Source organism: Lemur catta, chromosome 1, assembly GCF_020740605.2.
Source record: "Lemur catta isolate mLemCat1 chromosome 1, mLemCat1.pri, whole genome shotgun sequence".
Classification (NCBI taxonomy): Eukaryota; Metazoa; Chordata; class Mammalia; order Primates; family Lemuridae; genus Lemur; species Lemur catta.
The window spans coordinates 186,701,537-186,726,884 of record NC_059128.1 but is presented as its reverse complement, the minus strand read 5'-3'; the positions used below and the strand labels follow the sequence as shown (position 1 = coordinate 186,726,884).

Sequence of the window (25,348 nt, the reverse complement as noted above, 5' to 3'; positions counted from 1 at the left end):
CCAGCCGTTTAGAAATTCTTTGGTGAGTTGACCTCAGTGAATCCAAACAATTATGTGTGGCCTGAGCAAGCACATGCCCAGACTTCCGAAGCTGAGGCTAACCATAACCTCTGGGGAAGGGGAACAGCGAGCCTTGCAGAGAGGTCTCATAGTTCATCACGTCAGTAATGGCCCAGTCATATCAGGTCCAATTAAAATCACTGGAAGGGAGGACAAAGTAGAATTATGGGACTGTGTTCCACCCTCAGAGCTGGGGCTTTGACCAGTCATGATGAGGACAAAAATATGTCATCTAAAAGTTAAACTAGAAAAAACCTACATGCAAAAAGCCAATGGAGAGATTAGCTTCCTATAGGAGTAACCCAAGAAATTATATAGGTGAGACTGAGGGGTTTCAGAGAAGTCATCAGAGAAGACTGGCTGGAAGCCATGGTCCTGGTACTTTGGTGGTGTTAGGAACTCTTAGATAGGACAGAGACCTACTGGGTGGACCTACTATATAGACACATGATTTGTCACCAAAGAATGGGGTCAGAGCTTTCAATATGGCTGCCTCAATGGTGGGATATCAAGTTAGGTTGTAGAACACCTATTTTCTCTGCTCAGAAGTCAGATTAACTCCTGCATCTGAAAAATGGATAAAACTCAAGGGATGGATTAAAGATTTATCAGTTCTATTTTTGTTTCTAGTGACTGGGGCTGGGAGAAAGCTTAGCCAAAAGATATTTAATTGGCTTGTTTAGAAAATTTAGGGATAGAACTGGCCTCAGGTACAGCCTTAGGCATGGGGCTCAACTCATAATACAAGGACGTGGTTTCTCTCAACTTTTCTCTCAGATAGATCCATGTTTCCCTGAGTCTCATGCAGGTTCTCTCTTATGGCTGCTCCTACAAGATGGTGGCAGCTACTCTTAATCTTCCCTTCTCAGTACTTTAAATACAGCAGAAGAGAGAGAATTTCTTTCACAGAACCTTTCATGGCTCCTTAATTATAATTTGGTAAATTGCCTATCCTTGAGCCTATTGATTGGACCAGGAAAATGTGATTTTCTGACTGGTCAGTGTGTGAGTCACTTGATCATCCTTGAGACCAAAGGTGGAAATGCCTTCATTAGAAGTACTCTTGGATAGTTCCCCAGAAAGGAATTAGGGGAGTCTCCAGAGGAAAGATGAATGGATGTTGGGCGTAAGTCTAGTGGCTGATGGTTTGGAGGTGGGTAAAAACCACAGCAATAACATTTTCTGTGACTTCAGGAAGGATTTATAGTGTCGACATCAAGATACGAATGTTACAATGTTATCGTCACTCCCAAGACACACTAAGTCTATCAAGAACATACATTTGAGTGCCTCAGTCATCCCATAATATTTACTTTAGCTGACTCCCATATTCAGTGTGAATAAATGACTCATCTTCCTGACACTGTCACCACCATTATTATACTCTTGGCTTCACTGAATCCACTGTTGCATGTCATTGTCATTCATAACACACAAAGACAAGGGTTGTTTATATAGTACAACCATACAACATTCAATTCTGTATTCATACTAACTTTTGAGTCCACTTAAAAGAATAGCTGAAATCTGAAATTATACATCTATACTTCTTTTTCAGAAAAGAGGTCATATTATCTTTGGATAAATTCTCACTAAATAAATACAACTCTGTAATCAGAACCCAAACAAAAATTATTGATTAATGAAATTGAGCATATTTTCATGTTTCTGGATATTTTGGTGTCTTCTTTTGTAAAGTATCTCTTCAAGTCCTCTGTCTATTTTTTTTTTATTTGGTTGCCTGTCCTTTTCTTATTAATTTGGAAGAGCTTTTGTGCATATTCTGAGTACTAGTAAACCTTTGTTGTAAAAATGTATTACAAATATGTTCTTTCACTAGTTAAATTATCTTTTCACTTTCTTAATGATATTTCTTGATGAATAAAAGATCTTAATTTTATCCACGTTATGACTTTTTCTTTGTGTTAATACTTTTTTAGTTAGGTTTGAGGAAATCTACTGTGAGGCCATCTGTGAGGCCATCAAGATGTTCTCCTGTGTTTTCTTTTCTACCATTGTTGTTTTATTTTTCACCTTTAGAGTTGCAATCTGTCTGGGATTGACTTTTGTTATGGCAGATATAGATGTCAAGATATATTTTTCTCCCATATGAATATCCAATATGACCCAATTGTCCCATTTCTAAGATGACATATTTCTCAGGGACCATATGTATCAATGACAATTTTTGTTTCCCTCATGTCCTTTCTTTTGCCCTTATTGTAGGGTGTGATGCATAAATATGGAATTCAACATTTCATTATATAACTTTCTCTTTAAGCTACAGAGGAAAGTTGAAGAATGAACATGGTCCTGGCTTTGCATTGTTTTAATCAGGGTACAGGCTTAGCTGCTATAACAAAGATCTAAATATAACAGTGGATTAAGCAACACAGAACTTTATTTGTCTCTCATCAGTCAATTTAAGAGCATTAGTCCAGGGCTAATTTGACGCTACTATGGTATCACAAGTCCAGTCTCCTTCTATTTTCTCTATATTACTCAACACAAGGTTTCTAACTCATGGTCTGCTTTAATCTTTGATACTACATACTCATTCCAACCAGAATTAAAGTGAAAAAAGGAATAAGAAGCCAAGTTACTTTGTGGTAATAGTAACCTAGAAGTTGAACACATTTCTGCCACTTCTACCCCATTGGTCAGAATTTTGTACGTGGCCACATCTAATTGCAAAGAAGGCTGAGAAATGCAGCCTTTAGCTGTGTGGTCATATCCCAACTGAAATTCAGGAATATATTACTGAAAGAAAAGGAGGTAAATTGTTATTAGTGGACAGTTAGTAGTTTCTGTCATAATACTCTTGTCTACCATTGTATGTTTTCCCTTAATGTCCTCAATCTCATGCAGACAAACTTAGATGTTGATTACCCTAAGGTAGATCTCTATTTGGATGGTAGTCATTACTTGACCCTATTTACAAGGTCCGTGATCCCTCAGCAGCCTAGAAAGTCTCCCTGTGTCACGCAGTTGATGACATGTCTGCTTTGGGTTTCTTTTGTCAAGTCTTTTATCAAAGACTGTTTGGTTGGAAAAGATGATGATAATCACTTTTACAAGTGACACATAGAGAGCTGGATGATGTCTCCATGATCACTTGATCACCTTGCAAGATGGTGGCAGAGCTGAGATTAGAATCCAGAGTCTTGCTTTTCCATCAGATGCCCTTCCCGCCACATTATGCTCCCAGTTACAACTATCCCAATATATTTACATTTTCTTTATTAGTTAATCAATTTGGCAGATATTGAGTACCTACCATAAACCCAAAATTGTAGGAGGTACTAGAGGGCATACTCCATGGGTGGAAAAATAAGAACTTTTCACAGAGAAAAACAACCACTTTTCATTTATAATATAATAATATAAAGTGAGCTCCCCAAACACATTGTGCACTGTGCAACTTTTTCTGTATAGTCAGTCTAAGTGGTGGATTGATAGTCAGAGGTAGTAAATATGTACCATTCATTTTTAAGAAAACAACTCATATTTTCCAAATATTATTCCCTAATTAGGTAACTGAATGCTGATAGCACTATTTTATATGTAAGGACATATAAAATATGTTCAATCTCAAAGCAAATCAACAAGGAAATTATTTTAGGATCCAGCATTCCTTTAGTTTTTAGTCTTATGTTCATTTATTTTTTTCTTCCAAATCTCATTAGCTGAAACTTCAGTTTTTAAGGTATAATCAAAAAGCAACTTCTTCAACATTCCTTTGGTTGTTTTCTCAAGTACAAATCTGAAGTTATAACTCTCATCAGTGACTTCCAATTTCCCTAAAGATCAATCCTGAACTCCTTAGCCTGGCATGTCAAACCTTTTAGGATCATGCCCTGTTGTTCCTCTCCCATCCCTCTCCTCCCCTCCCTCCCCCCACAGTTTCTTGGCAGGTACCACCCTCCAGCCATGCTGAGCTGCTTACAACTCCCCAATGCACCAAGCACTCCCTGGAGTCTGTGCCTTTGCATGTGCTCTTCCTTCTTTCTGTCTGCTCTTTATTCAGCCATCACCCAGCCATCTCCCATTCATCCATTAGATCCCAGCTAAGAGATCGCCTCCTCCAGGAGGTCTTTCTTGACACCCCAAAGACTGGATTGGGTGCTCCTTCTTTGCTCCCTTAGCACCCTGCACTTTGCCTGTCACAGCCCTCATCAGCCTAGGCTGTTAACTGCCTGTTTGTCTTAGATCTCCCAAACAAGACCAAGAGTTCCCAGAGTTCCCCAATACAATGCAAACAGGGCAGGGCCTGTGTTTTCACAGCTGCACTCTGGGGGCTTAGCTCAATAAATGTTTTTTGAATGAATGAATGAATACCTGAATAAATGAGTCACTTATTTGATGCTTTCTTATATTTCCTCAGAATTACAACCGGCCCCCTGTGATGGCATTAGCCATCCCCATTGCAGTGAAATTCCTCCACAGAGGCACCAAGGAACTGTGCAGGAATATGTCCAACTACCTGTCCCTAGCTGCAATTTCCAAGGCGGACCTCCTGGCTGATCACACGGAAGTTATAGTAAAAAGCATTCTCCAAGGTATGGTGAAAAGGCTTGAGGACATGTGTTAGGAGTCATTCAAAAGTATTTTCAGGAAGCATTTATGTTTGGTGGAAGGTGAGACCTAGAGTATTAGAGGCAAGTTAAATTTTCTGCTTTGCCACTAGTTGACTTGTGAACATGCAAAAGGTCACTTGGACTGGCTGAGTCTGTGTCTCTCCACAGGGCAGATGAATTACTTGGATTCATTAGATGAGTTGCAACCTTCCTTCCAAGTCTACATTTCTCAATTTGGAGAACTGTGTTTTCCATGTTTCTGGTCACCTTGCCCAACTACCAGCTGTGGAGAGCTCATCTCTATGTACTGAGTGGAGCATGTGCTACAGCTGTCAGTGGTAGATGGAAAACCTCCTCTTCATTTGGTTTCCAAAAGCAAGAAATGTCTTTTGTTAGAGAAAATACACCAGAAAGTGTGTAATGACTTCTTAAATGTGGACGTGATTTCAGACTGATTCATAAATGCGTTAAATACTAACATAAAAAATCAAATCAAGACACCTCTGTTAATTGTTCCAGTATTTGAATGAAAGAGGTCAAGTTAGTCCATACAAAATATTATCCTTGTCTTCTCTTTTTTCCCTTTGGTTTCAGATCTATCAGAGACCATGTATTTTGGATTTAGGGTCAGAGAACAATAGACACTATTATTTTATATGCATCCAAATGTCCCCAGTCCTCATTTAATAAAAATGCGTTGTGGCTCACGCCTGTAATCCTAGCCCTCTGGGAGGCCGAGGCGGGTGGATCGCTCGAGGTCAGGAGTTCAAGACCAGCCTGAGCGAGACCCCGTCTCTACTAAAAATAGAAATAAATTATCTGGACAACTAAAAATATATATAGAAAAAATTAGCTGGGCATGGTGGCGCATGCCTGTAGTCCCAGCTACTTGGGAGGCTGAGGCAGTAGGATCGCTTAAGCCCAGGAGTTTGAAGTTGCTGTGAGCTAGGCTGATGCCATGGCACTCACTCTAGCCCGGGCAACAAAGTGAGACTCTGTCTCAAAAAAAAAAAAAAAAAAAGATGCGTCATGTCCCCGTGAGTATCTCAGCCCCCAGTTTACTGACACAACCCTTCACATGCTCAGGTTGAGAATCAAACCCCTGTAAAGTGCTTTCAGTCCAAGTATTTCTTAAGGGCCCTCTGTGTGCTCTCTTCCCAAGGTATCCAGAGCAGTCCTCAAGCCCATGCTGCCCATGTGCTTCTACCGATGCTGGGGTGCTGTCCTCCTTCACCACCCTGAGCCTGGCAGAGCCTGGGGCCACTACTGTGGAGGTCCCAGGAATGGACACCATGCTGCTCTGCCAGTGATGGCAGCCTCTGCACCCCTATGCTGAGCCAGCTGAAGCTTGCAGAGCCCCTAGTCCTGAAGAAGCTTGCAGAGCCACCAGTCCTCAGCTCACCAGTTGCATGTGGCAGACTGTGGCAGGGTGGGAGAGAACACCAGTCTTTGTTTTTGGTGTTACACCTTGGTAGAGAGGCCCCAGAGCAGTGCCAAACCGTGTTATCACATTTGCAGTAAAATAGTTGGTTCTGTTTTACCTAAAATTCTCTTTCCTTTCCTTGGAACTGAGTTATCTACCCAGGAGTCTGGGTTACCAACAAACTGGTACTACAGTTCTCAAAATGTCTACTGCCTGCCAAGGGGTAAGGTTTTGTTCCTAACTTAGGTTCATTGTATCAGGGATTCCTAAGGAGAGTTCTCAGCACCACCCCCAGACTTCTGATCAGCCACTCCAATGGTCTGCTGGATGCCCAGAACTCTAGCATAATGGTGGAAGTGTATCACTCAGCCTGTGCTCCCCTCTAAAGATTTGTCATTAAGAATGCTAGTTAGTATTTTCCTCTCTAATTTCCTTTGGCTACAGGATTAAATTACTAATTTTACTCTATACATCATATTAAATTTGCTAAAAGTCTAGAAAAGCAATCGTGCTTTTTTTCACCAACTTAGCTCCATTTTTGGAACAGATTTTATAGGAATTACAAACACTTATATATACCACACATTTAAAAACCATAATAGTCAGATTTGTGAGTAACAGATTTGTGAAAAATTGCATTAGCTCTTTACAGCTGCCAAGAACTTAGCTCATTTATTTGGCTTTTTAAAAATGCTTTTTCAATTACAAAGAAATCTTTGAAACACAAAATACACTTTCTAAATTCACTGCAAGCGTTTGCAATAAGCAAATGATTTGGTTGATTTGATCTGGCACTATGAAAATTACCATAAAATGAATGGTAACTTGACCTATGAAAGGTTGGGGCTACATATTTCAGGATTTAGATTTTTAAGACTGATGTGACTGTAAAACTCTACTGTTATACATGAGCCCATGACACATTGAGTTACAAAGCAGAAGGGATCTTGTCATTGTCTCTGAGCAGTAACTTTTCTGCTTTGCAAATATGTCTTATGTCCTTGCCAAACAGCCTTGAGAGTCATTGTTGGGATTTTTCTTCATTACCTATAGTTTTTCTCCCCTTTAGACCTTCTTTGACTTATACTATACCAATCTTCATTCTCCCATATTTCTACTTCTACAAAAAACATTGAATGTTCAACCATTCAATGATGATAATTACTATTATAACAACATTAACCACAATGGATAAAATTCATTGCACACATTCTTTTTGTCAGATACTGTATTAAGCCATTTATATTCATTATATTATTTAATGCCCACAAGAACCTCATAACAGAAGTCCTGTTATTACCCATTTTACCAGTCATTAGTATTTTAAGTAACAGAACCCTCAGGTATGAATGGCTTGATGAAGAAAAAGGAGGAGGAGGAGGAGCAACAATGACATGTTATTGGCACACGGGACTGAAAAGTCCACGAGTATATCAGACGTCCCATATGGGTCGATTCAGGGCTCAGTGGTGGTCCCAAAAGTCACCACTCAGCTCTGTTTCCTGTGGCTTGGTTTCTCTTTCGTGCTTCATGGTGTGGGGCCTCCACACATTCCAGTCACGTCATCATAAATATCAACTAAGCAAAAGAAAGTCCATATCCAGTCTCACTTTCTCTATTTGACCTGACAGAGGCCACATGACCATTTCTGAACCAACCTATCATCGTTGCCAGGGGACACTGTACTTCAGTCGGCCAGGCTGGGGTCATGAGCCACCCTCAAAGCAGGAGATGAGAGTCAGCTGCAGCAGAACTACAAGGACGGGGAGTAGAGAAGGGGTAGATCCTCCAAAGGAATCCAGGGCTGCTGCCAGCAGTGGAGCGAATGAATACTGGGGACTGAGAAACCAGAAATGTCTACCATATCATTTTATAAATGAGTAAGTTAAAGCTCAGAGAAGTTAAAAGCAAGATTCAAACCCTTGCCATTTTACTCTAAAAACTACTTTTGCAATTAAATCTCAGCTCCACCAAATGCTAGTTGTATTTTTATCTTTCTGAAACTCTGTTTCCTCATATGTCAATAGAGATGTTGAGACCACTATATGAGATAATGCCCCAGGATACAGTTAGTTTTTGATAAATATTAGCTAACATGCTGATGATGATAATCATGATTGCCTCCTTAAATTGGAATCCCTTTAAGGCTAGGGAACTCACATTTCCTGTGACAATCCACTTTATCTCTGGACAAATCTGAGTATTAGATATTTTTTCCTTTTGTTGAATTAAAACTTTTCTTCCTGTGGCCTCCCACTTTTGACTAGGCCTCTCTCCTTAGATCATGAACCCTACTTTCTCTTTCACATGACAAGCTTTCAAAAATTGGGCCACAACTTTCATATTTTACCACTCCTCCCCTTTGCACTCCCCTCTTCTCTTCCCCAGGCATTACATCTGCAGTTTCCCTCTCAGTTCACTCACTGAGCAGAGGATGACTTCATTCTGCATCCATTTGCAAGATGTACATTGCCCCCTCCTTCAGTTGGCCCTCCCCTGAATGTGCTCTGGATTTCCTGTGGGCATCACACACTTTGGAGTGCATGGCTGAGCATAATATTCCAGGTTCAATCTTGCCTGTGAGGACTAAAATGGATTTATCCTCCCTGTTGAGAAACTATATTTGCCTTAATGCAACCTAGAATCAAATTCACTTTTTTTATCAATCACAGAATCACATCTTTAACTTCTATTCAGAATCTCTACAGTTTTCTTTTTTATAAAATTGTTTTAGCATATTCAGCAGTTTCTGCCATACTCTGCATTTAGCTGGTTTTTTGAGTCTTATGTAAGTACTTATTTTAATCCTTTACCCTTTTTCTTATGAGATGCAGCCCACTGCTTTGGTGTGCCAAAATCTTATTGGATAATATTTCTTCCATCTCAGTGTATCTGCAGTTCTTCCAAGGTTTTTGTCACCTGTAAATTTTATGAGCAGAGCCACTCCGATCTTCATTTTAAAATACAGATAAAAAATGTTGACCAGATGGGGTCAGGTGAGCCTTGTGGTGTACCTGTGGTCTTTGCCCCTTAGACTTGGTTGCTACTATTTCATTGATTATATATGTGTATATATATAATCATATATATATATGAGACAGGGTCTTGCTCTGTTGCCCAAGCTGGAGTATAGTGGCTCGATCATAGCTCACTGCAGCTTCCAACTCCTGGGTGCAAGCGATTTTCACACCTCAGCCTCCCAAGTAGCTGGGACTATAGGTGTGTGCCACCACATCCAGCTAATTTTTTTATTTTTTGTAGAGATGAAGGTCTCACTATGTTGCTCAGGCTGGTCTCGAACTCCTGGCCTCAAGTGATCCTCCCACCTCAGCCTCCCAAATTGCTAAGATTACAGGCATGCGCCACCATGCCCAGGCAATTGATCATATTTTTTACAATTGTATTTTATATATATATATATATATATATATATATATATATATATATATATATATATATATATATATATATGTCTCTGATTCAAAACTAAATGTGCCCTTTTTGCTTATAAGTCAGTCATGAGAGATTTTGTCAAACGGGCTGTGTATTTATCCCTGACAGCAAATATTTCAATACTTCTAAGCCAATTTTTGCTACTTCTCATGATTAATGGTTATATATAAGTAACATCTACTTTTACATTAAATGTAAATGCAAATTCATTTTATTCAAATTGTTTAGACTCCATTTGTTTGTTTTGTATGCTCTGAATTCTCCCAGTGAGAAGGAAATTGTAAAAGGGACTTACTTTTGGAAAAGAATTAAAGGCATAATCAGAGTGTTATCTCGATTCATACTTGAGAGCTAAGGGGATAGAAAATCTGAATTTATCTACATCAAATAAGATAATTATATCAATATTTTTAAATCCACCAAAAAAGTTTAACAAATTTTTTAAAACTGTCCCATTTAGCTTCATAGGCAAATTATAACAAATATACAAAGAATAGATCATTATAATCTTACCTAAATTCTTTCATATAATTGAAACACAAGTATGTTTTCCAACTAATTCTACAAGGCTCGCATAGCCATAATATCAATACCAGACAAGGACAGTATGAGAAAGAAAAGTGGAGGCCCGTCTTAATTATGAACATAGATGGACAAATCATAAATAAAAAATTATAGCAAAATAACTCTAGCAGTGCTTATGGAAAATAACAGTTAACATTTGCTGAATTCTTACTATATATCAGGTACTGGTTTTTTAATGCATATAATTCTCCCCCAGTATTTTATGAGAAAGGAACTATTGTTATGTCTACTTTATAAAATGCATAATAACCAAGTTAAGTTTATCCCAGGAATACAGGATGGCTTAATATTCAAAATGTAATTTCTTGTCATAAAAGACTAAAGGGGAAAAATTATGTGATTAGTAAAATCATCTCATAAAATTCAGTACCCATTTATGAAAAAAAAATTTCAAACTAGAAATTTTGGAGAAGTTCCTTAACCCATTTAAGTGTGTGCATGTTTGTATACATATATATATGTACACATATATATATACCCACACACACAAATATATGTGTATATATAATGGGGAAATAGTAGAAGCATTCCTTTAAAGTCAGGAATGAGACAAGTACCTACGTACTTCTATTTATTATGGGCACTAGAAGTCCTAGCCTAGACCAAAAAGATAAATGAAGTTATAACAATCAGAAAGGAAGTGACAAAACAATCATTATTTCTAGAAAATGTGACTGTTTATAGTAGAAAATACAAATACTCTCCAGTAAATCTTAACACATAATTAGAGAAATTCCAGTTAAGTTGCTGGAAGTGAGATCAATTTATAGAAACCAGTTGTTTTCCTATATACCAGTAATAATAAATTGAAAATATAATATTAAAACTATTATTTAAAGTAGAAAATATACAATGCCTAGAGGGAAAGATTTATGTGGCTTTTGAGAATAAAGTTATAAAAGTTTATTGAAAGCAATTAAATAAAGAGTAAGCAAATGCAGAAATAGACTATGTTCATCGATGGCAGAACTTGATGTAGCAAAGATGTAAGTTTTTAATAAATTCAGATAAATTTTAATAAAATGCCAACAGAGATTTCCATGAAAGATGACAGGCTCATTTTAAAATTCACAGGTTAGATAAAGTGAAGCAGATATCCAAAATAATTTCATAGGATAAGAAGATGGGAGTTGCTGGAGAAGAGGAGGGGCTGATAATTTCCCACCAGATATCGAGACATTGTGAAAGCATAGTAATTAAGACAGTGTAGCACCAGTGCAAGAACAGGCAAATAACCGTGGACTAAAATAGAGAAGCAAGAAACAAACCCATGCATATATGAAAACGGATACACCAGGGGAATCTTTGCAGTAGAGAAGGTTAGACTGTTCAACAAATGGTTCTGGGACAATTGTAGATATAACACCATGCGTAAATTAATATCAGATGGAATAAAAACCTAAATATATAAGACAAATTTAAAGCTCTCCTTCTGTCAAATTCAGAGTCTATTCATAATAAAAAAAAATCTCTCAGCAAACTAGCAATAAAAGGGAACATCCTTATTCTGATAATGGATATCCACAAAAAACTAATCTAAACTAATCTAACTTACTCAGAAAATATTGAATGCTTCCCTTTGAATTAAAAAATAAGACAAGGATGTCATTTGGGTAATAAATTTATTTTCAGCTTAAATCACATCAGGGGTAATTTGATGTTTTTTAACATCGGAACCTATTCAGAGGGGAAGTTCTCAGAGGGGTTGTTTTCCAGTGTTCCTGAATAATGCTCCAACCTTCTTCTTTGTCATATGAAGATGAGCTGTAATACCCGTCCAGTATTGGAAAATAAAAGCACAGCCAATGCTTAGTGCAGCATGAGTTAGCATATCTTTCACCCAAGAAGCTGACAATATTATTGAAGACCCCTAAAATGGGAGTATCCACAACTATCAGGGATTATCTGAAAAAGGAAAAAAAATGGAAGCCTTTTCCAAATTTTGATTTGGAACTTTGTGATGCAATGCACACCATTGCTATCAAATCTAATTCCTTTTTCTTCATTTCTGAATCAGTGATAATAATAAAGAAATATGCGTCTCTTATGCCTTTTACATGATCCTCTGGCACAAGTTACAAGATAATCTCAAATGATTTGAAACTTAAGTAGAAAGTCTTTGGAAAGGAAAATGCAATATTATCTCAGCAAGAGTCCAAATTCCTTTCTGACTTACTGGCAACAGCCTGGAAAAGACTGTCTAGTTAATTATGATAAATTCACCTCATTTCTTTCTCTGTGTGAGACAAAATTCAAACCGTTGATTGGTGAACTCTCTGAGAAAAATGGAGATAGAAAATTGACACACCCCCACCCCACTTATTATGGCAGTAATAATATGTACCACACAGAATGGATAAGGCTTAAGTAGGTAAAATATCCACACTTTGCATAATACTCGGCCTATAGTTTATCAGTGGTTACTATGATTCCTCTTCTTATCATCATGATCATCCTCATGGTGGTTACTGTCATTGCCAATTGAGCATTTGCCATGTACCAGATCCATATTATTAATAAAATATAGGAGGAAGAACCATATACATTCATGGAGTTTCATAATCTCTGGGAGATGCTTAGCCATTAAAAATTCATGATATGATTATTCTTAAAGGAAAAGGTTTTTAAATTCACCATATTACAGGTTGTTGGGAAAGAATTTATTAATCAAATATTCTAGGAAATAAACTACTAAGCAATCTTATTAAGAATATTCAAGCCTGAATATTAATACACATAGGAAAATATTAAATTTAATGTTATAAAAAGGCAATCCAAATACAGATCAAGGAATAGAAACATCTTGGAACAGAAAAGGACCCCTTCTGAATTGTTAACCAAGTCTTGGATCTGATAGAAATCAGAGTTTGCACCTTCATGACTTGACCAGCAGATGTTGCTGTGAAGTAGAACAAAGTCTGCACAGATCTGGACATCCATGTGCTGAATTCTGAAAATGACTTACCCCCAATGGAAGAGAATCCTTATATTCATTATTTGTATGTTTTCGTTTTCTTATTTATGTTTTAATCCACTGGAAACAACTTGGAAAAACATTTTTTAAGATAACTATCTTATTTCAAATATTATTTTATGGTCTAGAAAGCACTTTTATGTACGTTATTTGCTTAATAACCCTTCAACAAGGTAAGCAAGTCTTGTTATTCCTAATTTCCTGGCTAATTTGAGACTCACAAAGATTAGCTGACAGGTCCAACATCTTATAGTTAGTAAGTTAGTAGGCAATGGTGCCAGGATTTTTAAACACTAGATTTCTGACCCCAAGCTCGGCAAACTTTCTTCTACACCCCAGATTTATAAAACTGAATGCAAGGATCAGCAATATGAGTTCTCATGCTCATTGAATCCAAGAATATATAAATGAAAATACACAATTACTTTAACCAAGACTTTTAACCTTAGGAGTTCTATTTCTTAGGTGGATAAAATACAATTCTGGAAACATTTGGCCTTAGTAAACTTCTCAAAGAAGATCTTTCTATTATAAGATTTAACAAGAAATGAAATAAAAATCAATTATAATGTCTTGGTTTTTTTACAAATCTAATTATTTGTTAAAGTCAAGTAATTGTAAATAACTAAGCTCTAAAATTATACAATATATGTTTAGTAATCAAATGTTCTGAATATATTTTAAAGGAATTAATATTTAAAAGCCAATTTCTATTGTAATGGACAAGGAAAATATGTCAATTGTGTTTTGTTCATATATTATCATCTCTGCAAAAACATTACTTTACTGGACAGACATACAAATATACTAGAATGACAGACAGTTTGCCTGGGACTGAGGGGTTCTCAGGACGTGGGACTTTCAGTGCTAAAGCTGGGACAGTCCCTGGTAAACCAGGACAGTTGGTCACCCTAATGCACACAAATAATATTTTATACAAATAATGCATTATGTGTTAGTTACACATACATTTTTTTTCCTACTTACTGGAGTCATCTTGCACAATTATTTCACTAAGCCCTAATATGGTGATGCTCTCAATAACTATTCTGGTGAATGAAACTGTGTGCCAGTGTGCTAAACTAAGTGCTGTTAGTTTGTGCCAGTGTGCATGCTGTTATTTGTTTTTAGATATTTATCTCAGTTTTACACATTTCTTAGTTCCTCCTTTTGCTGACACTTGTATAGTCTCAAGCTCATTAAATGTTATTGGTTAGTAAAAAAAAAAGTCAGATATCAAAATTTCTGAGAATTTGTAAAATATGTTTTCTGAGTTTAGGCTATGAGTATTTTGGAGAAAATAAAATGCATGGTCTTTTTAATTAGAAAAATTACAGGATCAGGATTAGCTTGGGTGATCAACTAATAATGGATTAAATAAGACAAAAGTATATTTTTCAATCATGTAAAAGAAATCTGGGGCAGGGAGCCCAGGGCTGGCTAGGTGACTTCACAATCATCAGAAACCCAGGCCTCTTCTATAATGCTGTATGGAATCTCATGGTCTAAGATGGTTGATGAAATGCCAGCCATCAGTACCATATTCCAATCAGACAGAAGAAGAAAGGGAAAGAGAATCACATACAATATTTGAACATTGATCAGAACTTAGTCATATGGCCACACTTAGCTGCAAGTAACGCTGAAAAATTTAGACTTTACTGTGAGTTGCCATGTGTGCCACGAAAACTAGAATTCTGTTACTAAGAAGAGAGAAAATAGATATCAAGGAATAATTAGAGTCCCTAGAACACCTGTGAAAACTTACAGCTAGAGCAGATGAAATTTCTATTTTTATAACCCCAAAATTATTTTCTTCTGTTTCTTCTTTAACCTCAACATGTAATTACTAAAAAACAAAAAGCAAAAAACTTAAGTTTCCTTACATTTAATTCTGTAAGCATATGAGTTTGCATTTATCTTGGCCTACATCATTTGTGGTCTCTTAAACAGATATAACTCATGCTGAAAGGTGGAAAGGAATTGAAAGCATGCTTAATTTTCTGCCAAAGTTTGGGTTCAGTTTTTCTTCTTCTGGCTGAGAGTTCAAGTGGTGTAGACCTGTATTTCCCAACCCCTGGGCCGTGGATCCCCACCTTCACCCCCTCACGCCCACCTCCATCCACAGAAAAATTGTCTTCCATGAAACTTAGGAACCAGGGTGCCGCACAGCAGGAGGTGAGCAGCGCTGAACAAGGGAAGCTTCATCTTTATTTGCAGCCACTCCCCATCACTGCCATCACCACCTGAGCTCCTCTTCCCCCCTGAGCTGTGCCTCCCACCTCCCACGACTTCATGTCTGTAGAAAAATTGTCTTCCATGAAACCAGTCCCTGGTGCCAAAAAGGTTGGGGACTGCTGGTGTAGATAATGGCTGGACAGGGGCTTTGCATGTTCCCAGTGTGCCTGCAACTTTGAATTATGTAATCTCCAACAGTCTGAGACTGGCCTATCAGCTCATAACTACCAGTGCTTTTCTTAGAGACGACTCATCAGCCTGGTTTTGTGGGTCTCACAAGTGGAATGAAGCTGTACTTATATCATGAGCATCCTCAAGAATTATTAGATTCACGGAATTGTATTGCCAAAAGTCACTGAGAGTCCAATCCTCTCCTTTTACTGAGAAGATCCAGAAGAGTTAAGTCACTTGTCTGACAACCAGCTGGTTAGTTACAAAGTGTAACAAAGGATACCCAGCTAGTTAGTTACAGAATTACTCCTGGCCCTATTCTCCAAACCTTATGAACAGGAAATGACCTGTGGTTATCCAGGCTCTATCTTTAGGAGGACACATCATTCCTGTGGTTCTACCGTATTTCAGAAGTGGCTTTTAAGGCCCTTCTACCAGCCCTTGCACAGAATGTCCAGGAGAACCCTAGTGTGGTGAGGAAGTCTTACTGCCCATCTACAGTGTGAAATGGCTTGACTGTCCTCTCCTTCGTGAGTAAGAAAATGCGCTGTGCTTTCATTTTCTTTTCCAGATTCTTAGATCTCCCAAAAACAGTCCTAAGCCACTGCTTGCAAGCATCAGGTGATTCTGGGGAACTGTTATGAATGATGTTTGATTTTTTTTCATGTTACACAGTACAGAAAGTTGTATAAACTCTTGGAATCATCAAATTGGAAGAGACCTAGACATCATTATTTCCTCAATTCTTTGATTTCTCAGTTAAGAAAACTAAAACCCAAAGAGATGAATTGACTTGGCCAAGATCATATTTCTTGCTTATGATTTATAACAAGATAAAGCTTAACACAATCCTGTAGTTTATTTCTAACAGTATTAACTATTGCTATTTATAAGATAGTCTCTGAAAGCTAATTGCCTACTTTAGATGAAAAAAGTGTGGGTTTGCTCTAAAACATCTCTTAAATTTATAATTAGATGACATGAGCTAGTTTTATAAAACATTTTATTTACAGTAGAGCTTTACAAAAATAGTCTTAATAAAATTAATACAAATCCATTTTACAATATAACTTATATGTCTATTTTCTCAAGAGTGACATTTGATTATAACACATAACCTACATTTATATTTGTTAAGTCATCTTGTAATATAAATATGTTTTTATCATCATTTTTTGTAATAAGGTACATACCAATAACAATGAACAATGGACAACAAATCTTTTTTTGTTATTATTTCAATATAAAATTCCTCTCTGGCCAAACAAAATTAACCAAAGAAAAGTAAAACAATTGTCCTTCTGTTCAACAATACAGTCCTTTTAAATATTTGAGAGTTTATCTGACAAAAACACAGCATTAATCTGAAAGCACCGTGGCATGAAGTCTAGTAACAAAATTCCCAAAAGCTTTCTCCAATGTGTTACTTTCAATTGTTTATTCAGCATTTTGCCAAGATAAATAAAGATTGAACTCAACTCTCTCCTTCATTAATCTCAAGTGTTCTTATTATGCATTGAGGTTTTTAGACCATCCCAACTGGCATATATTTAAAATGTTAGTTTCTTTCTTTGGCTTCAAGTAAAATTTCACAACACTTATAAAACATACTGAGCTCCTCCATGTGGCTGAATCTCTGTGACTCCCCACCCAACAACATTGCCCCGGATGTGACAAGACTCTGCTCCTCCAGTCTCTCTTATCTCTTCATTGCTGAGAACACGATCCCAGATATTGAAGCCTGTGAGTCTTCCAGAAAAGGCTAATGTTTCATCAAAGCTATGGCCCACACAGCAGCCATTCTTTTCTTGGCCAATCTGCAGGATTCCTCCCTCTGGAACAATGTGACCTCTGGCCATGTCAACAGTGGTAGCCACCAGTTCACCATTTACCCACAAGGATGTGAGCCCTTTCTCTGAATTCCAGGTGCCACACAGGTGGGTCCACCTTCCCAGGGAAACCACAGTATCAGCAACCAGTTTGTTCTCCTCTCCACCCACCACAAACACTATGGACTGATAGCTGAGGTACAGCTGGATCTCATACGGATTCTTCTTTGTGCCATAGGAAAACAGGATGGTTTTGTTTAATACATCGGTTGCTTTGACCCAAATGCAGGCGCTAAAAGACTCAAGCTGCATTGGTCTCACTGGATGCACACTTCCAAAAATCTTCTTGGAACGCATTGGGAATAAAATAGCTGTTTCACAACCTAGAGTACCAAGAAAGTAAGAAGAAGATGAGAGAAAATACAAATGCATTCAGAATTATTCTGGCATTTAGTTATTTTAACATCAACATTTTAATGACTACAGTTGAAAACTACATGCAACATTATATTAATATTATTACTTAAGGGACCTCAAGTGTAATCTCTGTAGAGCAAAAATGAGAATAAGGAAAGCCAATTGCCTTATTCAATGAAGCATCTAAATGGAGAAGGTATACAAATAGAGCAAAGAAAGAGTCAACTAGTCCAAACCCACAAAATAATAAAAACCATTACTACTTCCCTTCCCAATTAGCATATTTTCTTTGTTATTGCTTTTTAAAAAAATGTTGAATCACTATGAATTAACATCAAACAATGATTCTATAATTTTCATGAATTTAGAGCCCAACCTGGTTCTCTGTGCTTGTCTCCACCAAGCTCCTAAAATAATAAAACTATGGGCCAGGCATGATGGCTCACGCCTGTAATCCCTAACACTTGGGAGGCTGAGGCGGGTGGATCGTTTGAGCTAAGGAGTTCGAGACCAGCCTAAGCAAGAGCAAGACCCTGCCTCTACTAAAAAAATAGAAAGAAATTAGCTGGACAACTAAAAATATGTAGAAAAAATTAGCCAGGATTGGTGGTGCATGCTTGTAGTCCCAGCTACTCAGGAGGCTGAGGCAGTAGGATTGCTTGAGCCCAGGAGTTTGAGGTTGCTGTGAGCTAGGCTGATGCCAGGGCACTCTAGCCCAGGGAACAGAGTGAGACTCTGTCTCAAGAAAGAAAAAAAAAAAAACTATGAAATTCAATGGATCTAGTTCATTCCATTTAGCTATTATTAACAGAAATTTTGCAACAAAATTCTAGAATAGTGATGTTATTATAGAATACATTTTAATATGCCACATGTTCTCAGGTATTTGTAAACTTTGCAGAGTTTTTAGAAAACTACCTTTGAAAGAGAGCAATGTGTAATAATGACTAACACTTACTGGGTACTCACTATGTACCAGACACTGTTCTAATCCCTTTATATGTCATTTTAAGACTCATAACAACCTTAAGAGATAGTCTTTTTATTCCCATTTTACAGATGAAAAAACTGAGGCAAAAGTAACTTATCTATGTTTACATAGCTAATTAGTAGTAAAACTGGAGTTTGAACTTGTGCAGGCTGGTTGCAGAGTACACACCCTTAACCAGCACACTACATTGTCTCTTAATAATAGAACCCCTGGATTTGGTTAGGAGGGCTGGAATTCAGTTTGTTTTACTACTAATGAGCTGGGCAGCTTTGGATGAGCACCACAATCTTCCAGGGTTTAGTGTTGTCTACAAAAGCCTTCTAATATTCTGCAAGTCTGTAAGCAACAAGTGTATGTAGCACTCAAGACGAACTGGGTAGACCAAAGATACACTCAAAAATTCTTACTTTGGCCACATGTTTATAAATACTATATAATTAGTAATAGAAAAACTTTAAGAGGAGTAAATTCTTGCAAGGGCCTGGTTGGAAAACATGTTTCTGATAAAGACTGCTCAGAAGGAGGAGTCTTTCAGTCTTGGGATGGAAAGTTCAGTAAGCCTCCACCTGTGTGCATCTCGAGGCAACATGGCTAGTTGGGGAACTGGAGATGCTGAAATAAGACCTTTTGGTATGTCTGTGAAATGATGGTGCTAAAGCTTTTAACAGGTGAGCTCTGTGTTATTTTACACATACATTATTTTGCCAAGATAAATAATAAGAATTTTATTTTATTAAAAGAAAAGATTTTTTTAAAAAACTAAATTAGGCCTAAGTATTCACATTATAGCAGCCTAAGGATTTGCCATAAGATTCCTTTGAAAAGCAAACTCCCAGAGCATTTAAAGACTAACTGGTGAAGAGACAAAACTTGCAGAAACCAAACATCCATGTAAAGTGTGTAAACTATATTGAACTCCTACAAGTGGCTCAGGGTTAGGCTCTGTCCTGAAAACATTAAACAGATGTGGACTTTATCCTTTAGTAATAGCCAAAGAAAATAGGGAAATTCAGAAAATCATAAAAGTAACTATACCACTAAAGCACAAAACTGGTCCTGTTATTCTTTGGTATTAACCTTTTCACTGAGTAATTTGAATTTTTAAGATTTTTTTAAATTAATTTTTTCACGAGGCATTGATTCTTTTTTCAAATGAAATTGCTAGGTGCATTTTTTCTAGCTATGTTAATTAAGTAAAAATCATTAAACAAAAATTCACCATACCCATGGGCATTTGAGATATTCTCTATGAAGTTTCAGTAGTGTTCAAGAGGGCACCCACCGCAATCTAATTAAGTGATTTCCTGTTTAAATAAGTCCAGTCGGGATTGCATTCCAAAGCATTTCTTGATTGCATCTCAGAGACTCAGTTCTCTCTAGGCTGCACTGGCCACGCGATTCATGGAGTGGAACTGCATATTGGCAATTTTTTTGTGGTCTTCTTTTGGGGACCAGTGACTGGGGCTCTTGATACCTCTTTAAAATGTCAGGAACTCTCTCATGAAATGACTTTTAACTAATAGGGTTTTCTGATTATATTCTCAAAGACCATACAAAATTAAAACCAGGTTCTTAGGAGGCTGACAACAGAATGACTAGGAATCCCTTAGAAGCCAAGCCGGCAGGAGACCAAGAGAAAAGAAGGCAAAGCATGTGGGTAAACATATTATTGGCTGTAATAAGAATGAACATCTTAGAACTCAGAAAAACATCTCTCTTCTGCTCCAACTAATATGCAGAAGTGAAGATTAAAAAATAGGATAATTCTTCCGTTTTTCAGGTACATTATATGCACAATGACTTTGCACAGTTTGCAAAACAAGAAATCACATCCATTAACATAGCTGCAGAATTAAAATTTGTCTCCTATTACATTAAGGATTTACTACCGTATATTTGATTTTGTGCTTTTTCTCCTCTGAAGCCCTATTTAATATTTAAGGAAATATGCTCTGTACTGATAAATAGATCTCCAATATTTAGAAAAGACTAATACTCCGGTTTGGTTTCTGTAACTTTAAATGAAATATGCTCTCAAACGTGCTTATGATTCTTCCCTCTACCCCATCCAATAAGAGTTGTTTTACTGGAAATATAGGGAAGGATGGCATTGTAATTGTTTTCTGTTTCTGAGATTTTCAGGCAAAGTGTAAGTTATATTTTCTTACCCAGGACACTGACTTTCTAATATAATCCAAAATAATTCTCACACCACCATTTCTTAGAAATTTTGGCTTATAAAGGAGTATTACTTGGCTCCAAATCTTCTATTTCTTTCTTTTAATTAACCATCTGTAAAATGTATTATTTTGGGAGCACACGTTTGCTTGGGGATTCATGGAGTGTCACATGGGACTTTGACAAGTTGCATCTGGTTGGAACAGTCTCTCTCTCCTGTTTGGCCCCATTCTCTGAATCCCCGGGGTCGGGCTGGAGTCGCTTACACGGCTCCTACACCCGACTGTTCCACGTTGAGTCCCAAACTGCACACCGTCCCACCTCCACTGTCGCGCTAATTCCACAGACCCAGGAGCTAGAGGACCCCTGAGGAATTCCGCTGAACCAGAGATCAGATTCAGCCTCAAGCCTCTTGCTCGTAATGGGGGGGGGGGGCGGGAGGAGAGGCCGGCCGAGGGGCCCTAAAATAGCGCGGGAAACCAGAGCTCTTCTAAAGACCCAGGCAGGATAAAATTAGAAGACGTGGAAATCCCTAACGGAGGGAAGCTGGGCAGAGAAAGGGGTCACGGTTATAACGGGCCAGTGGAACTGCTGCAACGCCCGGTCGGATCAGGTGTTAGGAGTCCTGCACGTCTATTTCAAGACCGTGATGGTTACGTTCACAGCTTTCTTCGGGGTCCCTCAGGGCTAAGAAACACTTTTTAAAGCCAATTTTCCCGCCTTGTATGGTGTGTCTGAGCTCTGTGGCCGTGCATGCAGAAATAGAGGTCTGTGTCTGCGTTTCCGCATTAAAGCTTCTCCTAGGAGGTTGCCTGACGTGGCTCGCCGCTACGCGCTCGCGGAACAAAGCCGCAGGGGGGGTCCGGGCTCGCCGCGTTCTTACCTGCTGGCAGCCAGCGCCGGGCCGCCCAGCCCCGCACCGCGCGCAGGTCGGCTCGCGTCCGCCGCAGCTCCTCCAGCACCGCGCCCAGGGCGCGCCCCGCCTCCTCCGGGCGCTGCGCCTCGGCGCGCTCCAGGAGCGCCAGCCTGCGGCCCGCATCGCGACTCGCCTGCAGCAGCTCGTCCAGCGCCGGGGCCGGCCTGGCCTCCTCGGGGGCAGCCGGCGCGCACTGTCTCGCCAGGCTGCCCGCGAGCCGGCCCAGCTCCGCCCGCAGCTTCTGCAGCTCGCCCCGGAGGACGTCGTCCGTGGCCTGCAGCAGCATGCCTTCCCTCATCTGAGAGTTCTCCAGCATGATGAAAAGCTTGTCCCACTCGGAGTGCTCCCGACTGCAGTCGCACGGCGTGGCTAGGGCGCGGGACACACACGTTACCAGCCCACCCAGGCCTTCGGTGAACACACTTTGCAAAGCTGACCTCCCTCGGTGGTGCCAAGTTACAGCCCGTCCCCCCCCCCGCATCCTCCTTCCCTTTAAGGACACCTCCGAAAAGCAACGTGTAAATATCTCAAAGAATGACACAGAAACTATTCATTCAGGTATAGATTTGGTTGTACTGTATGAAATTGCCATTTATGTAGCTCAAAACAGTAGAATATCGGCCATTTCATATGGTTCAACCCATTATGTATCTGTTACAGAAATAACTTTTTGAAACCTCCCTCTTTCCTCAAGTGCTTCTTTTGCAAAACAAGCTACAGTTTTTAGCTTGTTTCGTTGGCTACAAAGTATATGTATATTATTTAGACTAAAAGAGGTGGCTATGCAGTTAGGGTTAGCAGAGAAACAGTTAAAAGGAACTTACGGTCCTCGCTGGTGGGATGGAGTCCATTGTCTATTTCGTTGTCCAAATTCACGTACATGAGCTCATAATCATCCGAGTTCTCAGCCAACAACGCAGACCAGAGAGCACAAAACAGAATCCCAAGGAGATACATCGCTGGAAAGAGGCAAAGGTCTTTCCACAACTGGCAGGAGGGGAAGAGGCAAGAGGCTCTCAAGTGAGCTGAGTTTGAGCAGAGGAGAGGGAGAGTGAGAGGCAGGGGCAGAGAGCCCTTAATAAATGCTGGGGAAAGCCTGAATGGGGATGAATGAGTAATGCTGGTGGCACTGCGGTAATGGGAGTTCCCCTGAATTTGCGGGGGAAGGGGCTGGGTGGGAGGGCGAGGGAGACGTGGAAGTTACACAATATTAAACCGTAAAGGTTTACACTGCCTCAGATTAATTGGAGGAGGGTCAGAGGGGAAAGAGGAAACTGGGCTTCCACCTTCCCCTTGAGGATTAGCTGTTATAACTTGAATTGGTAACAAAGAGGGGTAAAGGCCGAGTGGGTAGGGGGAGAGAGAATTCACCCAGCACTGATGTGTGAAGGCAAATCATCATTTCAGCATTTTGTGTGAGCTCTTATTTCACAATCCTTTATGTACAGAAAATATTTTTTTTCACTTTTCCTTTATACACTGTTTTTCAGGTCTAAGCTGTGAAAATGACTCTGAGTCCAAGATAAACCAACATATTAAGAATTTCTATTACCCTAGAAGCCAGGTCCATTCCGGGTTATCCTGTATTTAATCCTGGAGTTGCAACTGTACTTTTATAAACACATCTTTTTAATGACAAACAACATCGTACAACTGGGTAAACCTAAAATGGGAAAGAGCTGGAGAAAAGGAATAAACTGATTTTTGGTGTGCTTCTTTTCATAATATGGTATTATGTAGATATTATATTATTCTATGAGGCTTAGAGGCAAGGATCATGTTATAAAAGCAAATTTAGGGATTTCTGCTTCTGACAATATTTAGAGGTCTGTATCAGCTGAAAACTGTTCTGTGCAAAGCACCTAGAAATATATTTACATTTTAATAATAAAAACTTAAAAGGTACTGATGAGCTCCCAATGAAGTAAGGGAAATATCTGGGGGCCACAGAGAGGAAATCAAAAACAGAACAGTAAGCCCATGAGTGGATGCTAGGACTACTCTGGAGGGGGTGAAAGGTGTAGGGTTATTAGTTCTATCACCACCACCTGTTGATGACCACGTGGGAGCAAAGCTTAGGCTCAGAGTAGGGAGTTAGAAGTGAGAGCCTCACTAAAACCAGGACCCTCCAAGGGTTGTATATTAGATTTCACTAGGTATAATCTGACTCTCTGCCCTAGCACTAGAAAATAGGAAGCAATCATGTTTCTCTTTGAACTCTACAAGGTCCCTAAGAGTTTGTGACTTTGGGCCTCCCCTCACACATATTTGGAATTTCAATATATACTATCTACCACAGTAAAAAATGAATTCACAAAGATATTTAATCATATGAGGAAACAGGCCATCATAAATGAGAATCAGCAGAAACCAAAAAGGATTAGACACCCCTCCCCAACTACTTCATTTATTTAAAATATCAGCTAAAAACTAGAAAATAAGTGTGTTTAAAATGATTTAAGATCTAAAGAAGTAACTGGAAATATGAGAAAAGAATAAGAATAAGAACAAGACATCAAAACGAGAAAGGCTAGGTGGATTTTTTTTAAATAATCAAATATAATTTATAGTTAGAATTCTAAAAAGCTCAAGGAATGGATTGAATGGCAAATTAGGCAAAGCTGAAGAGAATATTAATGAACTGGAAGACAGATATAAGAAAATAATTCAAAATGTACTCCTTCTATGTTCAGTAAAAATATACTAAAATCCTTTCATTGTTCAGAAGGATGATAAATTAATTAATTTTGCTTTGTTCAAGAATGTTTGTTGGCTGGGTGCAGTGGATTATGCCTGTAATCCTAGCATTTTGGGAGGCTGAGGTGGGAGGATTGCTTAAGGTCAGGAGTTCAAAATCAGCCTGGGCAACAGCATGACCCCATCTCTACAAAAAAATATAAAAAGCAAATAGTGGGGTATTGTGGTATGCATCTATAGTCCCAGCTACTTGGGAGGCTGAGGCAGGAGAATCTCTTGAGCCCAGGAGCTCAAGGCTGCAGAGAGCTATGGTAATGCCACTGCATTCCAGCCTGGGTGACAGAGTGAGACTTTGTCTTAAAAAAAAAAAAAAAAAATGTTTTTTGTAATTTTAAGAACAACCACCAAAACCCAAAAGGAAATAGAAACCCAAATAAGGGAAATAGAGGTAATTTAAAAAAAAAAAAAAACTTGATCTCAATAGAAAGCAATGAAGGAGGAAAGAAAATCACAAAGCAAAATAAAAAGCACAATGTAATGCGGTAAAAATAAATCCAAATATGCCAATAATAGCCATAAATGTTAATGAAACACAGTTTCCAGTTAAGAGACAAAGGTTGTCAGATAGCGATACTTTAAAAATCCAGCTGTCACTTATAAGAGCTACACATAAAACATAAGAAAGTAGAAATGTTGAAAGTAAAAAAATTAAAAGGAGGGTAGGAGAAGAACATACCAAGGAAGTGCTAGCATAGAGATAATAATATTAGTCAAAAATAGACTTAGGCAAAAGGGGATAATTAAATTATGATAAAAGAAACACTTTAACAGAAAGATAT

The 25,348-nt window shown here is 38.5% G+C and overlaps 2 protein-coding genes across 9 annotated transcripts in view; one reads left to right on the top strand and one right to left on the bottom strand.

The window, feature by feature from the left end:
* The window catches only part of VEPH1 (ventricular zone expressed PH domain containing 1), a 211,061-nt gene that overhangs the window by 35,246 nt on the left and 150,467 nt on the right, over positions 1-25,348 (top strand). For 5 of the 8 annotated variants that reach the window (XM_045539535.1, XM_045539534.1, XM_045539536.1 and 2 more), the window contains one exon: positions 4,445-4,619. In XM_045539535.1, the coding sequence (XP_045395491.1) occupies positions 4,445-4,619 (175 nt within the window). Of the gene's footprint in view, positions 1-4,444; positions 4,620-4,805; positions 5,035-5,799; positions 6,529-23,302; positions 23,520-25,348 lie in introns of those variants that run through there. The other 3 variants (XM_045539540.1, XM_045539541.1, XM_045539539.1) reach the window with 3 other exon arrangements.
* PTX3 (pentraxin 3) lies at positions 16,468-22,920 on the bottom strand. Its single transcript, XM_045539543.1, has 3 exons — positions 22,637-22,920; positions 21,780-22,181; positions 16,468-17,693 (listed from the first exon to the last, which is right to left on the bottom strand). Exons 1-3 carry the CDS (start codon positions 22,767-22,769, stop codon positions 17,080-17,082), a joined length of 1,149 nt encoding a protein of 382 aa, XP_045395499.1. The 5' UTR covers positions 22,770-22,920; the 3' UTR covers positions 16,468-17,079.